We start from the raw sequence: 22,110 nt of genomic DNA on the forward strand, positions 1-22,110 counted from the left end.
TCTACGCCATACTGGAGACCATTGTTTTTTTGAACATTTCATGATGTGGTCTTGTCAGTGTATGTCCCATGTTTGTTTTATAGATCTTTTCTTACCATCCCTTGTTATGTTGGGGTATAGTAATGCTCCGATTATTTTTCTTTCAAATTTAGTAAGCTCTTCTTATTTCCATGACATACGTAACAACTGGTGTAAATAAGGTTTTATACCAATTTATTTATGTGTTTCTCCTTAACTTTTTGCTTCTTAGTTAATTTCTACTCATGCCATTTGACTTATTTTCTTTTAAAAGTCTTTCGTCTAGTCTGTTTATTTTGGACTTTTTAAGTCACTGCTAAGTGATCAGGTATGTATATATTTTTATTCTTTTCCTTCCTTTTTTTGTTTTATTTATTTATCTCCAAACTTCTGCTTTCGTTTTTCATTTTTTTTTATCCTTTTATTAGCGCCATCTTTATGCTTCCTATTTATCTCGGATCTAGTATAACTAACGATGGCAATTGTAAAGGAGAAGTTCTGATACGCATTGTTATGGCAAACATTAGATAAGAGACCTAAATAAAGATTGAAAGGACAGATCATCTCTCAAAAAATCAAGATGAGATTGGTGAATACACTTGTATTCTCAGTATTTCTATAGTTAGTTCAAAGTTATAGAAACTTTGATCGAACGTCAAAAAATTGATACCTGATAATGAGATGTAGTACTGGAGAAGGATGTTGCACATATCTTGTATAGCTCGTACGGCAAAAGTTTCCATTCTTAACCAATTTAACATTAAAAAAAGGCTCTCAAAAATATGTCTGTAGCAAATTCTACAGTTCCTGGTCACGTGGTTTGTAGAAGTGACAGTAATTTCGAGAAAATAAATATTTCTGGAAACGTTCCGCGAAGAAGACCTAGAGGAGAAATCATGACCTTCAGTAATGGGAAAAGGACAAAAAAGTTTAAATAAGAAAATTTATGAGACCTATAAAAATTCCAAAAAATGTTACCCAGAAGATCTAATGAGGGTTATTAGAATTGAAAACCCTAACATCGGACAATAATTAATAGAAAATGGTAACATAATAAATAAAATCATATTATTATTCCAATTATTCCACTTCTTTGTCTATATTATCTAAAATTAACCGCATAAGCACATGAAGAATATAATTTGATATCATTTCGTGACTACAACTTCACCCCCAGAATTTCAACACTCAAAACACTACTTTCCTAAACGATTGAGGCCCAGTAAGTCAACTGTCAAATTGGCTGCCACAAATTCATTTTTGAAAACGATTTTCGTATTGGAAATCGAACCGTCAAAAAAATATAAAATGTAAATCTCATCATAATCAATTGTGGTTTAATCCCATATAAATACAATATACCTTAAACTTAAATATGCCACAAGAAAACAGTTTAAACTTCCGTTTTAATAATTAATTAAAAAAAATTAAGCGATTTTTTTCAAGCCATTAAATAAAATCTTAAAATGGTATCTTTAATTATAGAAGTTCTAAAAGTAATTTATTGCTTTCCGAAAACATTTCATTGTTTATAACTATCATAAAACACACCTACACCTTTGTTATTACGACAAAAGATTGTACATTTTGTCCCGCCGGACGAGACGGGACGCGGGAAAGTTCAGGGATTTTTTCTTCGAGGCGGGACGCGGGACATGACAGCGATTTTTCTGCGGGACGGGACACGGGACAGGACTGACGCTTTGTCTCTCGGGAAGTCCCGCATATCCCGCAAAAACTGCACTTTTATTATTATCGTTATGATTTGATAATTAAAGTTATACAAGTAGATGTATTATGTTTGCAGCATAAAAATATGTATAGAAATGAAAAGGTTTTCTGTTTTAATAATTCATATTAATGAAACATAATTAATACATTTTAAAAAAATAAAAATATTACACATGTTATTATTAAAATTATTTAATAATATTCATCTAAAATTACTCATAAATTCCAACATCGATAAAAAAAAATATTAAATTAGAAAGTGGAGCATATTTTACCTCTCCCTTCTAATCTAAATTTTCAGAAATATACGACAATAATATATTGAAAACTTTTAATTTTATTGTTGCGAGAATGATATAATATGGTATACAGTGTACAGAAAAAGTTGCCACTTGTAAATGTCTCCAGAGCTGCCAATCACAGCGAAGATTATCACTTTGGCCGGCCAATAATAAACAGTTTTATTAACTACGTTTTTATTGGCCTTCCGACGGAAGATCGCTGCAGAGTTGTAATCAAGAAATGCATAAAAAGGCAGCGCATCTTCCGATCGGGATCAATTTGGTGTACATCTTGACCCCAGCTAGACCTCGTTGGCCGAGTGTCTTTTTCGTCGATTTTAGAAGACTTCGCTTCTAAGAAGATTCCAAAACCTCTTCAGTGTTTGAATAAACACGAAGCCTTGCGCCTACGATATTGTTCAAGCAAACAAGAAATATAAGAACCAGTGTTTGTTGAATACTGGTCTATCCCTGGCAAGAGACATCGATCTTTCAAATAGGGAAAGACAAATTGTCTTTCCTATTTGAGCTATTTTACATCGTGTCGAACTGACACAGCTTTCCACTAGACCACTGACGGTTAGTAGTAAATAAAAGCTCGAGTTGGACTCCTTAATCGGCGGCCGAGCTGAAGTAGCACTTCGCCGCCAAATCATTCGGCAGAAATAAATAAAAATCCCTACGAAACTTAATTATTTCGTGAGGGGTGGTGGTACGGAGTGAAAGGCCGTCGAAAAGTTCACACTCTGCCGACGTTCATACATCTTAAGGATTATGAACTTGGGCACACGTGAAGGGCCGGCATCTCCGTGCATCTCCATCCATTATCATAAAAATATATCGACTTATTTGGAAAATATAATTTAGGTTAGGTTAGGTTAGTTAGTTTTGCAGGAAACTGGTCGGGACGACTGCTGGACTCATGACAGGACGGCTGCAGGACAGGACGCGAGACTAAGTGGATGGAAAAGTCCGGGACGCGAGACGAAACAAGACCCTGCCTCACGTCCCGCAGTTCCATAGAAAACCCTAAAAGATTACCTTTTGATGACTAATGATCCTCGTTTCAGATCGATCCATGATCTAACAGTTAGTTTAAAAGTTATTCTAATTGGTGATCTGAAAGATCTTTTGGATACAGTAAAATAAGTTAGAAAATAATGGAAATATGGCAATTTTAATGGTAACACATAAAAGCAAAATTACTATTATTATTAGCTTAAATAGCTTTAGAATAACTTTCAAACTAATACTCTTAGATGAAATCTTGTTTCATAATTCAGAAGCTGACATTTGTACATGAAGAAATACGGAAGATGTTCTACGACAATTTGGCAAAAAGTTCGTTTTTTATTCGCGTCTAATTTGTTAATGCGCTATTTTAAGTGTCAAGAATTTCCCTGAATTTGTGAAAATGTGGCTCAAATAAAGAATAGTATTAGCGGGCGAAAGGGAAACAGCAAATATGTGTTTCTATACCTCCGGTTTTTATCGGTTAATTTTATTATTATTTGTTTAATTCGTATGTACTTTTTGCTTGCATGACAAATATGCAATTTAATAATAATTAATTTAATAATGTAATTAATAAATAAATAGTTTATTCATTTAAGCAATGTTTAGAAAAAAATTACTCAAAAAAATTAACATATACCGTAATACTGTTATTGATTATCACTGAAAATTAGCATGAATACTTTAATTAATTATTTTTTTATAAAAAAGTATTAATAATCAATTGGTTATAAAAATTTGATAATCAATAACAATAATACAGAAAACGTTGACTTTTGGATAACTTTTTTATTTAATTTATCATTAATTTCATATGAAATATTGAAATGTACGCAAATGAAGTAGATGTAAATTTAAAAAAAGTTTGAAAGTTGCTTTTTGATTTTTTGAATAAAGATTTTCACGTTCTTTGCAGTCGCTCTTACTAATCTTTATTTGAACCTTATTTTCAAAAACTCACAGACAATCTTTTTATTGTTCAATCTTTTTCAAAACTTTATATAAACTTTGTTTAAGAAAACTTAAAATAATAATATTTTGAGTGGTTCCCATTACGTTTGTAAAATGTTACACAAATAGCTATGAATTAAAAAACCGCTAACTTTTATCAAATTATCGTATAACATTTTTTTTTCAAATTCGTGTAAAAGTATCACACAAATTATGAATTTCAAAATTATGAAAAAATATTTTATCCACGAGTAATAGTTAAAAAATATTTTTAAGATATGAAAGATAACATTGGAAACGCATTTTCCGTTAATAAAAATAACATTTAATTTATTTTTTTTGTTCCACATCACTAGTACAATTGATAATTGTCATATTTCCAATATTTTCTGACTTATTTTATTTACACCAGTCTATCTCTGAAAAAATCTGTGATTTCACGTAAAAATCTTGTACAGGGTTGTGTAGGTTCTAAAACGTATCTGAGGGATAGCTGATGACATTCCACTCGAGACACTCGCAGCGAACAGGTCACTGGCAACATACCAGTTCGCATACGGCGAATGTGAGCGGAAAAAACCGATATTCCTAGCACAATATATAGGGATAAATAAAAATTCAAACCAACCAATAGAGGGTAAAAAGAGCAATTCCAAACCAGAAAATCGACAACCACACAAGGAGAGTTCGAATAAAAGGTACGTTTACGGGAATACGTCACGGTGCGTCTTCGTGGGTAGTGGTCCTTTTAAAGCGGTGATACCGCTTATCTGGACGTCCCTCGAAGGCGCTCCTAGTTAGCTCGCGAAAGGTTCGATAAGTGCCTAACGAGCACTGCAGCGATTCCTACGAGGAGCAGGACATACTTACTCCAACAAGGTTCTCTTGTTGTCGACGGTGAGTCCGCCGTTGACTAATAGGAATCGCGGACAAAAAATCCGTTCTTTCACAAATTCTTTCCCACAAACGGGCCTGGCCCACGGAGCTATTAGGCGCCTGAGGTGGAGACACCATCACCTCAGAGATGCCGCCCCCCTCCAAGATGCCAAGCATGCCAACTTTGGACTCCCCCTCCCCCTCAATATTCACCGATTCGCCTGAAGATTTTCTCACCAGGCTATATGACATCATCCAGGAGGCCTACACAAGGTATCCTGACTACTCCTCCAGAATTTTTAGCGATCTGAATAAACTTAAACCAACCTTAAACACTAATGCCACCATCACCACCACGGACGACGAGGACTCCGATGGTAGTTGCGAGGATCCTTATCCTCTGCCTACTATCGTTGAGGAAACCTCCGACCCTGAAGCACCAGCCACTCCTCCCACTCCTAGACCTAGGACCCGCTCCAGGTCGAAGAGGATCAGGAGAACCAAAATTTCTAAGGCAACCTCCGAAACTTCAACCACAAATGTAGTCTCTCAGACTACAAAAACCTCCGCCACCAAACCATCAGCCCAAAAAGCCACTCCAGCCGCCGCCGCCCCAGCTAAAAGGGCCACAGTCGCCGCCACCATCGAGGTCCCTTCGACCTCACGCACCAAGCAACCTCCTAAAACCGCTGAGGCACCAACTGCCCCAGCCAAAGCCACCAAATCCTCCAGTTCGGAAGAACAGGCGAAGCAGCCACAACGCTTCACCTATAAAATACTAAATATTCCACAAACATATGACACACAAAGAAAGATCTTCCAGTTGGTCAATACCCAAGAGCTCTTCAAAGGTATCATGATCAACTTGAAGTTCGTACCTAAAGACCACTTGGCATATCTCGAGACGTCTAAGACGTTGAACATCCGAGATATGTCCAAGGTCTTGCAAAACCGAACTGGAGATCCCACTACCACAATTGAGCCTAAAAACTCACGCCAACGTTCCAACAAGCCACAAATAGACAAGCAGTCACCTTTTCATCTTGTCGTCACTGATGTCGACCCGACTATTTCAATCGAGGATCTAGCATTAAGCCTTAACGAAATGGAATATCCCTTCAAATCTTTACACAGAATCGTCTCCAAAAGGTTTAACAAACCTACAAGGCTAGTCCGCTTATTCCTCGACTCTGAGGAATACTACACAGATGCCTTGATCAGCGGCATCTGCATTGATGGGTTGATCAGGCCCTGTGAAGCTCCTCACAATCCAAACATCATCCGCCCGGCCTCCAAATACTGCAGCAGATGCTGTCAGAGTGGCCACGAAATATCAGAATGCCAGAAAAGGCAAGCGACTTGTCCCAACTGCGGCAGCGGCGAGCACAAAAGCTCCGACTGCCCACAGATTAAGAATCCAAAATGCCCAAATTGCAAGGGCACACATGCAGCTTGGTCGCCAAGATGCCCCAAAAGGCAGGAGACACCTTCCTCGCACCAAGAGGCCAAACCTCTGACAGCTGAGCGTAGGATTCCTCCTGCGTCCCTTACAGCAGACGTCAGGTTGTGGATACAATTCACAACCACGCTGCTAATGAACATATTGCCAGACAGGAGAGAGACCATCGCCAAATACTCTTCTGACCTGTCAAGCAAGATGTTCGGGCACTCCATAGTGCCCACCGCAAGGAACAACAAGGTCGAAATGACCTTCGTCCCCCTCCAGTAAGCCGTCACATTCAACTGTGTAATAGGTACAGTCAACTGCGCGGGAGTCGGTCGCAAAAGAGCAATCCTCAAACACTTCCTTTTTACCCATCAGATTCAAGTCCTTTCCCTCATCGACACCCGCCTTAAGGCACCACCTAATTTTACAGGTTACAACATATTCCACCTGAACAAAAGCCAGGTCAGTCATGGCAATGGTCTTTTGATTCACCACACCATTCCTTCCTCACCACATACACCTCCTCCTCACATCCTAGACCAGCTCCGTGACGTCGATTACCTGGCAGTTGACCTTCACCTATCAAATAACATCAAAATTACGATAATATCCTACTACAAACATCCAAATATACCCCTCTCCCTACCTCTTGTCGAGTATTTTTCCACACTCGATAAGGCGGTATTAATGGGCGATCTAAACAGCAGGCATACTCAATTTGGTGATATTCACACAAATATCCCAGGCAGACAGCTCTCAGACCTTCTTCTAGAGCTGCCCATTTCTAGAATCACCAACAATGATGCAACGTTTTTCAATCACAACGGAATGTCCATCGTCGATCATATCTTATGCACGGATAGCCTGCTTGATAGGATCGATGACGAATGTTTCATAGGTGATTCAATAACGTCTGATCATCTTCCTCTTCTAGTCAAAACCGACTTCAATTTTCTCCCCCAAACAAGACCTGCAATCTATAGGATAAATTATCGTAAAGCAAATTGGGAACTATTTCAACAACATATCAACCATAACCTCCCAGAGTTAGGCAATATGTCAACGCACAATTTAGTTGACACAGGGATTTCCAAAGTTGAGGATCTTCTACGAGAAGCCTCAGCCCTGGCTATTCCAAAAACCAGATATAATCCATATACTCCAACTCTTCCACCGCACATCATCGCGAAAATCAAATCTAAACGTAAAATGCTCAGAGAGTATAAAAGATTCCGAGATCCACTTATCAAAACAGAGTACAACAGACTCTCGGCGGTTATAAGATTGGAGGTGAACAGGCTGAAACAACAACAGTGGATGCGTGTCACCTCTGACCTTGACTACCGAGATGGTGCTGCATTCTGGAATAAGCTCAAAGTCCTAACCAAGCAAAAAAGTCAGCCACGATCACATCTCATTGTTAATAACGTCATTCTCAACAATCCACAAGACAAGGCCGAAGCTTTCAAAGACACCTTACAGGCCACCCTCGTCTCCCCAAATAACCCTAATTTCAGCGAAAGATCCAAACGAGAAGCTGAAAGGAGAGTGGAAGATATATTCTACTACCCTCAGGCACATGACGGACCGCATCCTCACCCGATGATGGCCCCTGTGACTGAGGACACCGTCAGGCAGATGTGTAACATTGGTAAAAACACATCTCCTGGCCCAGATGGCATCCACAGAAGATGCCTCAAAAATCTTCCACAGAATATAATCCCGTTGCTTACAAATATCATCAATGCATCTCTAGCACTGTGCTACTTCCCTATTCCTTGGAAGGTAGCCAGTACAGTCATGATCCCAAAAAAAGGGAAAACCCTCACCAACCCTGAATCATACAGACCCATTTCTCTCTTGAGCACCCTAGGTAAAGTCTACGAGAGGATCCTTAAGGAGAGACTCGTAGAATTCCTAGACGCTCACCTCCTAATTCCAGATTACCAATTCGGATTCAGGGCTGGACACTCCACTCAAAATGCATTGGTAGAAGCAACAACCTTCATTTCACAATCAATTAACGAAAGGAAACACGTCATAGGCATATTCCTAGACGTCCAGAAGGCATTCGACCAGGTCTGGCACACAGGCCTGATTGAAAAGCTCCACCTTGCTGGACTGCCTACTCCTTTCGTTAAACTAATAAATTCCTATCTCTCTCATCGGACTATCAGGATCAAAATCGCTGATCATTTATCTACTCCATTCACTCCACAAGCTGGAGTGCCCCAGGGCTCAATACTTGCACCAATTTTATACACAGTATACAATAGTGACATCCCCCGACCACAGCAAGGCTCAGAGTCTCTTCTCCTGTTCGCTGATGATACGGCCATCCTCACCTCTGGGCTGCACAGGGAGGGTTTACAGCGGTCTGTATTCGAACGGTCTCAGCATTACCTGGACAGAGTCATGAAATGGTGCAACAAATGGAGGGTAACCATAAATCCCACCAAAACCCAAACAATTTTATTTAAATCTCCTTACTGTCAAGACGTCCGTGGCCGGATAACGCTTTTAGGAGAAGACCTCATCTTCAGGACCTCGGTTCTCTACTTGGGAGTTCGTTTTACGAGAACTCTCAATTGGAAGACCGACATCCAAGAAACCCTAGATAGGATGAGGCAGAGGTTTAACCTCCTGAAAGTGCTAGCCGGCAAACTGGGCGGGACATCTTCCAAAACTTTGTTGCACACATACAAGACCTTTGTCAGGCCGATAGTCGAATACAAGGCCTGCATCTACACCACCCTGAATGCACGTCAACTCACCGCCATCACGGCCACCGAACGTCGTATCTTGCGATACTGCATGAGGACGGATTGGTCGTATCCATCAGCCCACATTTATGTACTATCCAACATAACACCGATAAAGGACAGAATCCTAACCCTCAGCAGGAAGTATGTCCTAAGAACCATAGCTGGCTCGAACAACAGAGCAAAACAAACATTAAAGACACCTTGCAACCATAGAGGGCAAATACTCACCAGGCTTCCCTTAAAGAAAGTTCCATTTCCTCCAGCTAAACTTCTCCACAACACTGGACACGAACTTCCTGATGAGTATTTTGAAATTTTAGAATCATTCCCCATACAATATCGCAGGTAAAGACTGCGCGCCACAAACGCTGATAAAGAGCCGTTCCCATAAACTTGGCTGGTAACACCGAAGTACCTAAACTGGCATGCTTGGCAGCACCCATTTCCTCTTGTGCGCTTCTGGATCTTCTGAGATCACACACACACCTAGCCACCTTCAGCTACCCTCCTGCTTCTTAGTAGTCCACCACTTCCAACTCCACAAGCAAACTCTCACGCGATTGTCGTTTACCACACCCCCACAACTCCAAAAAAAAAAAAAAAAAAAAAAAACGGAGTTCCCATTCCTTGAAGAGGCTTAGGCCTAAACAAGGTTAAAACGGTCCTGTCTTGTCTTGTCTTAGCTGATGACAAATCCTTGAAGACGTACAGATGAATTTGCTTTTTTTTTAAACAATCGTAAAAAGGAAAAAATCATTTTTGACTATAAAATTGTTCTTGTACATTTTAGAGAAAAATAGTTTAAAAATAAAAATATAGATCTTCATAAGTTCTTTAATTTGCCAGTCTATAAATTAAAATACCTAAAAAATATAATTGACCGAGATAATTGGAAAAACCCTCATTCTTGCAGTAATTTATAAATGTTAATATCTTTGTTTTGTGAATAATGACATGCAATATAACTACTCAAAATTATGGCATTTAATGAGTTATTAAAGTGTGCTCAATTTCAGTTCGATCGGTCAAATAGTTTGCAACTGATTTAATTTGTTTATCCCGGAGAGCGATTATTACTTCAGTCGTCAGAGACAAAAATGCCACTGAACCGCTAAAAAGCATACGATCAAGCTGAAAATGTCAATTTTAGGATGCTAAAAAGGTTTACTACTTTTACCCCCAGGCTTTCCCCAAATACCAACACGAATAAGGGGAAAACGGAAAAAATAATCGATCTACCAAGAATCTGTACGCCATCGCAACAACGATTAAAGCGATCGGAGATTTTGTCGAGCGAAATCAATGCTCATTAAAATTTGTATCAGCGCGACGGTAAAAATTCAATATCTTTTGATTCGAGTGTCCTATCGACAAATACTAAGATGAATTTTAAAGGTAAAAAGTGCAGCTTATGTATGCAATTTGTGAATTTTACCACAAATGAACTTAGTTTTTATGGAGGTGTTAAATAAATAAACGTGGCGCGATTTTTGCTATTTTTTTTTTGATTCTCAGAAAATCAATACAATGTCCTTTCATTGAAAGGCCACTATTGAGTTACTATAATTAGAAGCTAATCTTCAAAACCTATACCATAAAATTTTAGATTTGAGCATTTGAAATATACTTAAAAAAGGCTAAATTTAAACTTTCTCATTACAAACGATCTAAAATGTTTAAAACTACACTGTTTTATTAACACTAGTACATTGTTTGCTTAACTTCTGCTATAAATTACACTCAAAACCGTCTTCTTGGAAGCATTTCCTGTGACGTTCAATCGTTTGTAATGTAAAAGTTTAAATTCTTCGTTTTTAGTCCTATTTCAAATGCTTCATATTGGATGCCAAAAATCAAAATCGAATTTTTATGTTATATGATTTAAAGACTGGTCTCCAGCAATGGAAATTTTACTAACACTGGTAAATAAAAGTAATAAATTTTATTGATCTCACGAGAATTGTAAAAAATGGCAAAAATCGAGCAAAGTTTATTTATTGAACAGCTTTATGAAAACTGACTTTATTAACAGAAAAATACAAAAATTTCTTACAAAAGCTGCACTCTTTACTTTTAAAACACATTTTGATTTTTGTCGATAGAACACTCTGATCAAAAGATATCGATTTTTTACCGTCGAGTTGACAAATTTTATTTAACATTGTTAAATCGCTTCAAGCGTTGTTTCTAAGAGAACGGTTTATTCTACGTTAAAAGTTTTGATGAACATTTTTGTTCAAAATTATCTCAGCTAAATTTTTTGTTTCAAATATTTTTTTACGGCTTACAGATTCTTGGTAAATCGATTTTTTTTGCGTTTTTACACCCATACGAGGGTGGTTTCGGGGGAAGTCCGAAAGTTAAAGTGGTAAACTTTTTTACATCTTTTTTGGGGTCCCAAAATTGATATTCCCGGCAAAATGCAGCTTGTTCGTATAATTTTTAGGGGTCAAATTTATGACGACTGGACTATATTTAAACAAATGTACTTGCCTAATCAGTGACTCTAGATATATTTGGTCAATTATAGTCGATTCTTTGAAGCTTTAGTTTTAAGATATATTAAAAAAAAATTCAATATTCTATCCAAATTATTATTAAAAAACCGTTTGAGAAAGAAATTTTTAGCTTATACACATTTTAAATAACTTTTTGAAAAGACGGCGAAAAAACACTACCTTAAAAACGTTCTGTGACTAATAGGAACCAAGTTAGCATTTTTGTCTTAAAATCATATTTTCATTGTTTATTTATATTATAAACATTAATTGCTGAAACTTAAACAGATTATAAGTGAAGATCGACCTTTTATGATCTAATTTATAGATGGTATATACCGAGAAGGTAAAAAAGGTAAACTTAAGTTGAACCCGTTAAAATGATCGTACTCATAAAATACCGCCACGTTAAAGTGGAGGAGAGAACTTTCTGAGCTCCGTTTTGTTTAGAATAACTTAAATTTAACCTTAATTGAAGCGCAGTAAAAAAATTTACAATATCTCGCCTTGAATAGCGCGCTGAACATTCATTGTTTTTTATTAATTAAATTTTTCTACAAAAAAAAATTGAGTTTGACTATTATTTCGTAAGAAATATTATAATATTTATAGTTGATGTCTAATTATTTATAAGAAGTATATAATACTACTTATTTATAAATTATTACTCCAAAAGTGTTTATTTAATTAAAATTAATTGTTATTAAGTATATAAGTATATATTTATATAAATATTATACATTAATCAATGAAATTTAAATATTTCTTATGAAATAATATAGGCGAGCGGTTTACAGAGCAGAGCAGAGTATAAACCGACTAATTTTTTTTGCATTTCTACCGCAACAAATCTTTTTTATTCGATTTATATATATATATATATATATATATATATATATATATATATATATATATATATATATATATATATATATATATATATATATATATTTATTCAAATGTAAATGTGTTTTTTTTATTTTTCCAAGTGCGCAGGAGAGAATAACATAACAAAAAAACAATTTTCCGAATCGCCTCAAGTAAATTTTTTTAGGCGTATCTCATCGAAATAAATACTTTTTCTATTTTGGTAATTTTTTGAAAAATGCTTCTTTTCGAATTATTTCAATTTTTTGGAAAAAAATGCCTTTATTAGTGATTTTTAGAATTTTTTTCCTAAAAAACTACTAAATGAATTGCAATTCTATCAGAAGCTTTATAATCTTTAAACCTTTAAGTATAACTAAGAATATTTTAACAACGATAAATGAATTCTATCTTGCTCAAAACATGGAACTAAATATTTCGAATGTAGATTTCGAGAAATCTATCACCGTATATGACAATAATATACGTGTATGGTCACGGCGATAAAGACGGGTGGTGCTGAGAAATCTTTGTTTAAATTTAAAACTATGTTTTTAGCCAGAAGATAGAAACCACTTATCCTTGTCAAAATATTCTTACATATACGTGAAGGTTTAAAGAATATAAAGCTTTTTGTAGAATTGTAATTCATTTGATTGTTTTTTAGAAAAAAATCCCAAAAATCAATAATTGAGCCATTTTTAACAAAAAATTGCAAATAAAAAAAATTCACTTTACGCAATTTGGGAAATTGTTTTTTTCTTACAAGTTATTTGTTAGTAACAATTTTCGGTCCACTTAAATAAATTTAAAAAATACATGTGAACTTGAAAAAATATATAGAATCGAATAAAAAAAGGTTTGGTGCAGTAGAAATGAAAAAAAAATTAGTCAGTATATAGGTTTTTAAGCGTCTTTTTAGGAGTAAATTATTCGCCTAATAGTAAAATTCTACTTTTTAAGGAAAACATTTAATTAATAGAATTTTCCGACTTTTCCGGGAAGTGAAAATAGCACAATTATTTTCATTTTATCGAGTTTCTGGGTGCCGTAGAAGCAAAGATATTTCAAATTTTTTTATCGATCTCCAGTTTGATGTTCCTTTCTAAAAAAAAGACAGCTGGTATTTTGCGAGTAGGTAGCATCACTTTAACAGATTATACCTTTTTACTTCTTGGTTTATGCCATCTATGGATAATAAAATATTTAGATCTTCATTTATAATCTTTTCAGTTTTCAGCTATTAATGTGAATATACAATGGAAATCTGATTTTAAGAACACAAAATTGTCATGTTGCTCCTATTGATCATAAAAGTTTTTTTAGGAATATGTTTTTTCACCATGTTTTTAGTGGGCCTACTTACGAGCACGTGACATAAAAATTATCAAGGATATTATCAATGTTTATAAGAAGAAAAGTCAGCCCTTTTTCAAAGGGTTTTTTTAATAATAATTTTAATAAAATGTTGAATGCTTTTTAATAATGCTCTCCAGGATAAACAAATTGAATAACTCAAAACTATTTGCTCGATCGAGCTGAGATTTAGGTAGACACAAGAAATAACCACTAGATTTTTAAAAATGTCAAATTTTAGTCGTGATAAATTTGTGTTTATATGTTATATGTTACATGTAACTTACCCCACACTCTTTACTTTACCCCATATGGACTAATTTACAGTTTATGTTATATCTAGATATATCTAGATATTATAAGTAGAAAAAAATGATATATCTAGATAATTCAAACTCCTCAACAGATTATTTTATTTATTTTTCTGATCTATATAGTAAAAGATTCAAATAGTCTTATCTCGACCTTACAATTTCTGTTAAAGACATCATACATGCTACGATAAATTGTTTAACTATACCGTTCAAATTACACCGATAATCGCTACGTGTATCGAGTAAAATTTCACAGTTTTCTACGATTTTTAAAAACGGTACACTCGATCGAAACAGTACAAAAATTTCAATTGATTTATCAGAGCAGCGCAGTTTCATCGATTATATATATATATATATATATATATATATATATATATATATATATATATATATATATATATATATATATATATATATATTTAGGGATTCTACAGTATTCACTGCCTTCCCTCGCTCAACCGTTTCCATCTCTCTCTGTTGTTCCATTCTCCATCGTTCAGTCCTCTCTTACTCATGGCGTCGTCTACTTCATTCCTCCAGGATTTTCGGGGTCGTCCTCTTTTCCTCCTTCCTATGGGGCTCCATTCGGTTATTTTCTTTATCCATCTGCTGTCGCTAGTTCTTCTTACATGTCCATACCACTTTAGTCTTTTTTGTTCTATATATGTTAGTATGTCTGTTTCTATTGATGTTCTTTGCTTTATTTCGTCATTACTTCTCCTATCCATTCTTGTTACTCTGCAGCATCTTCGCAGGCATTCCATCTCTGTTGCTACTATCTTACTGCTGGTTTTCTTGTTTATGATCCAATTTTCAGCCCCATATGTCATAATACTTCGCACTAATGTTTTATAAATCTGCGTTTTTGTCTTCATATTTAGGTGTCTATCCCACCATACTGAGTTAAGTTGTCGGATTGCTGTTCTTGTTTGTCCTAATCTTTGTGTAATTTCGTCCTCTGTTGTTGCCTTTTTCGTGATTATAAACCCCAGGTATTTGAATTTATCCTTTCCTTTGATTGTTACGTTGTCATCAATCTGTAGATCTTCTATGTCTTCTTCACTTGTAGATAGGTACTCTGTTTTCGCGAGGTTAATATCTAGGCCAGCCTTGGTATATTCTTCTTGTAGTTTTTTCATCATGTAGCTGAGGTCGTCTTGGTCTTGTGCAATCACTACTTGATCGTCTGCAAAACTTAATGTATATAGGTATTCGTTCCGTACCGGTACTCCCATGCCTTCGCATTTTCTTTTCCATGTAGTCAAGGCTTTCTCTAAGTATATTTTGAATAGGGTTGGAGATGTTGAACAACCCTGCAGGAGCCCTTTTGTTGTGGTGAAGTCTCCTATGATTCTTGTTCCCATTTTAATGGACACTTTATTTTCTTTATACAGAGCTTTTGTAGCTTCTATGAGTTCCGTCTGTATTTCTAATGTGTACATTGCCTCCCATAGTTCTGACCTTGGTACAGAGTCATACGCCTTTCTCAGGTCCACAAATGCCAAGTGTATATCTCTATTTTTTGCTTTTTTCTTTTCCAACAGTTGTTCCAGTGTGTATATGTGGTCTATGCATGATCTTCCTGCCGTGAAGCCTGCCTGATCCTCTCCGATTTTGCCTTTTATCGCTTGCTCTTCATCGAATATTGTTCGTATAATATCATCATCATCATAAGTGGCTCGACAATCCGTTGTGGATCTTGGCCTGCTCACAAAGAAGTCGCCACTCCTGTCGATTCCTGGCAACTTCCCTCCATCTTCTAACCCCTAGAATCTGTAGGTCTTTTTCCACATCATCAATCCATCTCATTGGTGGTCGTCCTCTGCTTCTTGTGCCCTCTGGTTTTGAAAATGTGAATCTCTTCATGTATTCGTGATCTGACATCCTAGCAATGTGTCCAGCCCATCTAAGAGTCTACACTTTAACGAATTTCACAATATCTGGATCGGTGTATAACTGATACAGTTCAAAGTTGTATCTTCGACGCCATAGCCATTTTCATTTACGGCCCCAAAAATATTTCTTAGAATTTTTGTCTTAAAAATACCAAGAAGTCTTTTATCATTTTGAGATAAGATCCACGTTTCAGCCCCATATATCAAAACTGGTCTTATTAAGGTCCTGTATATATTAAGCTTTAGTGCACGTTTTATATTTTTATTTTTTAAATGTCTCTGGAGGCCGTGAACAGTTCTGTTTGCTATTGCTATGCGTCTTTTTATTTCGTCGCTTGTCGTGTTTGTTGCGTTTACTAGCGATCCAAGATATGTAAATTCTTTGACTTGCTCAAAGGTATGGTTGTTAATTTGAATTCTTTGTTGGATATTTCGAGGGTTTTTAGAAACCAACATATATTTGGTTCTTTCCTCGTTTACCACAAGTCCTAATTCACTTGCTGCGTCTGCAAGCCTTGTAAAACACTGCAACATGTCTCTCATACTTCTGCCCACTATAACGCGAATGCGAGAATTTGCGTCGATCTATTAAAAATAGTTCCATTCATTCTAATATTTAATTGTCTGATTGCCTTTTCCAAGGCAATATTAAAGAGCAGACACGCCAACGCGTCCCCCTGTCTTAAACCATTATTAATGTCCAAGAACGTAGAGTTTTCTCCTTTAATTCTAACGCATGAGCTTACGTTTTGCATTGTTAGGTGGGTCAACTTAACTAACTTAGGTGGGATCGCAAAGTCTATCATTGCATTATATAATGCAGTTCTTTTCACACTGTCATAGCCTGCTTTGAAGTCAATGAAGAGATGGTGTGTTTCTATGTTATATTCTAGTGACTTTTCTAGAATCTGCCTATGTGCTTGAATTTGATGTGTAGTTGACTTTCCAGCAGTAAATCCGCATTGATATTGACCAACAATATCCTTTGTAAAATGTTTAAGTCTTTCAGATAATACATTGCCGAAGATCTTATACGCAGATGCTAACAGAGTAATGCCTCTATAGTTCTTACACTCCAGTTGATCCCCCTTTTTTATGCAATGGACATATTATTCCCTTCAGTCACTCTTCTGGTACCCATTCATTCTGCCATATAAGTACGTATAATATCATTTTTCATAATATCAATATAAGTATGTATAATACATTATACATACTCGCTATGTTTGGACAATTATGCCAATCTTTTGAAAACTTTTTTAATTCTTTTAACAAATTCACATGAGAATATACTTCTGCTTTCAACACCAACTAGCCTTTACACCAGATACTACAATTTTTTTGCTGTTTTATCTTTTTTGAGGCGAATATAAATCCTACGACTGCTAACGTACCGTCGTTAGTCGAAGCCATCGCGAAAAATAAAAATTAAATGAAATTACACATGAAAATAATTGATTATTGATAAGAAGAGAACTGTACAGTTTAAACGGTACCGTTTAATCGTAACGTGTATGGTAGAGAAATGAACGACGAACAGTACATTTTTAACGGTACAGTTAAATCGTTATCGATTTATCGTAGCGTGTATGGCAACCTTTAGTTTCTCTCCTTTGTCAACATAAATCTTTGCAATCGAAAAGTTTTCAAATACTTAGTTTAAATTTATATTTATTTAAATTCACAACTTTATAATTGTTTCAGACTAAAAGATGCGTGATGGCATCTTCAGATAAAGACAAGACAAAAGTAAGTACATTTATATAGAATTTTTGACATAAATCAAAAAACAGCATTGAGTATTTGCTCTACATTACTTTTCTTATCATAAATAGTACAATATGAACTCGACAAATGAATCATATAGTGTTGAAACATCAAATGGAATAAATATGTTATTTCAATAATAGTGCTTTTGTCAAATAAATCTCAAAACACATTAATTTTATATTTTAAAAAACATCCCGTTCCATAACACTATTTAAAACAGATCTTCCTTTTATATTAAACAAAGTTACCGTTTTCAAATTTAATATAGAAAAGATCATCTGTTTGGCGAAATTCTCAACAACATTTTAAGAACTTGAATAGTTCCGTTTTGTTCTTAACCTTAAGAAAATAAAAACAAACCGTATTGATATTTTTATGTACGGGATCTAAAAAAAAATAAAAATAAATGACTGTGGTTTCATTAAAAATGACTCAGCTCATTGTTTTGTGACTAAAGTTAGTTTTATCACTTGTTTTTGTTTCATTAACTGCAGTAAAGTTTAGAAACATGTTTTATTTAAAATAAATGCGCAACATAATACTTCTACAGATGATGAAAGATATAAATAAAACAAGAACACAAGTAGAAATTTCTGGTATATTTTACGACACATTTTTGGATTTGTAAGACAAATAAATACCTAATTTTAATATACCTAATAATAGCTCATTAAGAAAGAAAATTAATGACTAAAAACACTAAACCTACCAATTTACTACAATGAGATCAATTGCTCTGCAGTTTTTGACTTCGATTCGGGTAAGTAGAAAGTTTATGAGCAAAATTCATAGTGGTAAAATGAAAATTTCATTTTGTGCGTACGAAAAATGCATTTTTAAAGTAAATCGGAAATGAAATTGCAACTCAGAAAATATTAATTACTATTTTAATGGGAATAAGCCACAATTGAAGATTAAAATAAGCTAATTGTCGTTTCAATTTCCACTTCGGAAATCGTTCTCAAAATACAAACATTAGTGTTTGTATTTTGAGAACGATTTCCGAAGTGAAAATTGAAACGACAATTAGCTTATTTTAATCTTCAATTGTGGCTTATTCCCACTAAAATAGTAATAATTACTATTATTAATTATAATAATTACAATTATTGCTTTAAGATGCCACAAATAAATAGCTTTAGTACAATATTCAGAAAATATCGACAGGAATGAGTTCAATTTGGTTACGCGGGGAATTTTGAGGTCGGTGAATAAGAATATGATAACAACGATTGTCCTCCAGCTACCTAGTGCCCAGGATAGAGCTTGTTTTCTAGAGCATCATGTTCCATTCTAAATCAGTAGACAGTCATTACGCAAGTCGTATTCGAGGTCACTAAACACGAATATGATAACGAGCATGATCCTCGAGCTATCTGGTACACAGAGGGACCTCGTCTCCTGGAATTTTATGGTATTTTCAATCTAAATCAGTCGAAAGTCTTTTTTCGGTTTTCAAGGTCGTTGAATATGAATAATATGATGGCGATTGTTCTCGAGCTATCTGTTGGAGAGCGGACCTCTTCTCCCAATGTTTGATGTTATTTTAATTCAAAATTAGTCAAAAGTCCTTACTCCAGGGTAACCTCGTTCCTGGAGTTTTATGATAATAAAAATTGTAAATAACAAATTAACAAAAAGACGAGATCTGCGCTGAACTGGAGCCACAAGATGCCGTGGAGATCATCGCCGTCATAATATTCGTGATCACCCAATCACCTCCGAGTAATGACTTTTGACTAATTTTGAATAAAAATAAGAAAAAACTTCAGACGACGAGGTACAAACTAGGCTGTACGTAGCTCGAGGATCAGCGCTGTCATAATATTCGTGTTTATCTACCTCGAAAACCCCCCGAGTAATGACTTTGAGTGATTTCGAATGCAAATAACATAAGACTTTGGAAGACGAGGTTCATTCTGGGCACCAGGTAGCTCGAGGAACATCGCCGTCATAATATTCGTGTTCAGCGACCTCGAAAACCTTCCAAGTAATCACTTCGACTGATTTCGAATGAAAATAACATAAAACTCCAGGAGACGAGGTCCACCTTAGACACCAGGTAACTCGAGGACCATCGTCGTTATCATATTCGTATTCAGCCGCCTTGAAAACCATCGACTAACCAAATTAAACTCATTCCTGTCGATATTTTTTTGATTGAAAATTTTTCAATTTTTATGCACTTTCGAAATGCATGTTTTTATGCACAAAATGCAATTTTCATTTTAATACCATGAATTTTATTGACAAAGTTTCCTGAAACTTTCCCGGTTCGAATGAAAAAATTTCACAGCGATTCATTTTGTTGCCGAAAATTGGTAGGTTTAGTGCTTCCTTTCTTCGTCTATTTGTAAGACAGATGAAAACCTTATTTCCAATGTACCTAATAATAGGTAATACTAAATTACTTCAGTTTGAGGAAAATCCACACATACGTCGGAAAGCGGTCCCAATTTTGGATGCTAGCCATTTATCGATTTGAATATTAAATACTAAAATAAAATAAAATGCACCATTTTTCAACATCTGGTAACTTATAATTAATATTTTTTTTTTATTTTTCACTTTATCTTAAACCAAACTACATAGAACAGGTTTATATATAACCTATTAAATTTTTAATGCGTTGTAGCAAATGTCGTCAAAAAGATAATTTTTTGTTTACTCTTAATCTTGTATTAAACTTAAAAATTATTATATTTTTTTATAGAAAATAGGGATATAGATTTGAAAGATGTATCGTAAGCCCCTACTTCCTATTTAAAAATCTAGAGATTGCAACTTTGACTCTGAGAATCATAGACGCAACAGGATGTAACTTTTAAATCAAAAAAATTTAATTTCTGTGATTTTGTTAATATGCACTAATATTTAAGTACAGAATTTATTCCATTTGAATGTTTTGCACAGTATAACATTTACAATACTATAACGAGATATAAAAATAAAGGCATAATAATTGAAGTAGGCTGTGAACTTATTTGCAAATTATTTGCGTTGGCTGCCTTTGAATGAAATGAATATTTGATAATTCTTTTATAGTAAACAAAATTCATAACACAAAACAACCAAATAAAATAAAAAAGAAAACGATTTATTATATATCAAAATATTTTAAGTTTTGTTAAAATTATAAAATTTGTTGGAAATCTTGTTCATTTAAACATTATCACAAACTAGCTTCTTCACAATATGTCTGACAGCGCATATTATTTTCTATCTAGTTAAATTTATTTCCTGAGACACTCCCACAAAGGTTTGTTTAGATTGTTAGCAGAACCTTGCTGAACGACTTATACAGAAGTTTTTGTTCTTCGTTTTTTAGTATTCTGTAATAAAACTTTTACACCTAACATAATTAAATAAAAATTCGATTTTACTTACTGGGTTGAATATCATCATTCGCAACACCTATTGGCTATTCTTTTGTATGTCGTCATTCCATCTCTCCGCCGTGTCATACGGCCGTACGTGTCATTCCATCTTTCTTCTTTATGTGCCGTCTTTTACCGAAGGTTGGCGACAATTAAACGATAGGTTTCTCTGTTTTGTGCCGCATGTATTATGTTCGCAGCTTCTGGTATTTGAAACCATTCTCTCAAGTTTCTCAGCCAGGATTTCTTCTTTCTGTCCAAACCTCTTCTGCCCTCTTATTCCATCATCAGATTGTTCTCATTTTGTCTAGGCGTTGGTCTAGGTCTTGTTTACTAATGCCTGTCGAATTCCTCGCTGTATATCAATATCGTCTGTTGTAAAGTGTCTTCCTCGTACTCGTGCCTTTAGCCTCCAATACAAATTCTTTATAGAATTCGGATATCGTTTTCATCAACTTTGATTTTGTAATTTATGTACACAGCTTATAATGCTGGATTCTATCTAAAGCTTTTTCCTCATCAATGAAAGAAGTAAATACATCCTTTCTGTGATCGCTGCGTTGCTGCAGGAGAAGGTGTATACCGAAAAGAACATTGCGTGGTCCAAAAGCGTTTCTGAGGCCAAACTATAAGTCGTCTAAATCTTGTCTGGATGTATCTCTGATTCGACCATGTATTAAGCGTAAAAATGTTTTAATTCTTCACTGCGAATGACGCCATTTGGCGGCGTCGTGTTCTATTACCAAGTACGCACGCCGCCATTTGGCATAAGACCTCCGTTCTAATTTACTTAACCAGTATTCAGTAGTATTGAGTCACTCAATACCATTTTACCATTAAAAAAATTGTTTTCTAGAAATTTTTGTTTTATTTTTGAAATCTACCGATTTTTGTCGGGATCTACCAATTTTTCTCGACAATTCTACCGATTCTTCTGCAACTGAGCC

General features: G+C 35.1%; 2 protein-coding genes across 14 annotated transcripts in view; one reads left to right on the top strand and one right to left on the bottom strand.

The window, feature by feature from the left end:
- The window catches only part of LOC140449922 (very long chain fatty acid elongase 7-like), a 175,969-nt gene that overhangs the window by 75,402 nt on the left and 78,457 nt on the right, over window positions 1-22,110 (bottom strand). The gene's annotated exons all lie outside the window — the stretch shown is intronic.
- Obsc (Obscurin) overlaps window positions 1-22,110 on the top strand; it is a 350,811-nt gene that overhangs the window by 23,676 nt on the left and 305,025 nt on the right. For all 10 annotated transcript variants that reach the window (XM_072543243.1, XM_072543203.1, XM_072543216.1 and 7 more), the window contains exon 2: window positions 17,721-17,765. In XM_072543243.1, the coding sequence (XP_072399344.1) occupies window positions 17,736-17,765 (30 nt within the window). In that variant the 5' untranslated portion in view covers window positions 17,721-17,735. The remainder of the gene's footprint in view (window positions 1-17,720; window positions 17,766-22,110) is intronic.

The sequence above is a fragment of the Diabrotica undecimpunctata genome, chromosome 1 (assembly GCF_040954645.1).
Source record: "Diabrotica undecimpunctata isolate CICGRU chromosome 1, icDiaUnde3, whole genome shotgun sequence".
Classification (NCBI taxonomy): Eukaryota; Metazoa; Arthropoda; class Insecta; order Coleoptera; family Chrysomelidae; genus Diabrotica; species Diabrotica undecimpunctata.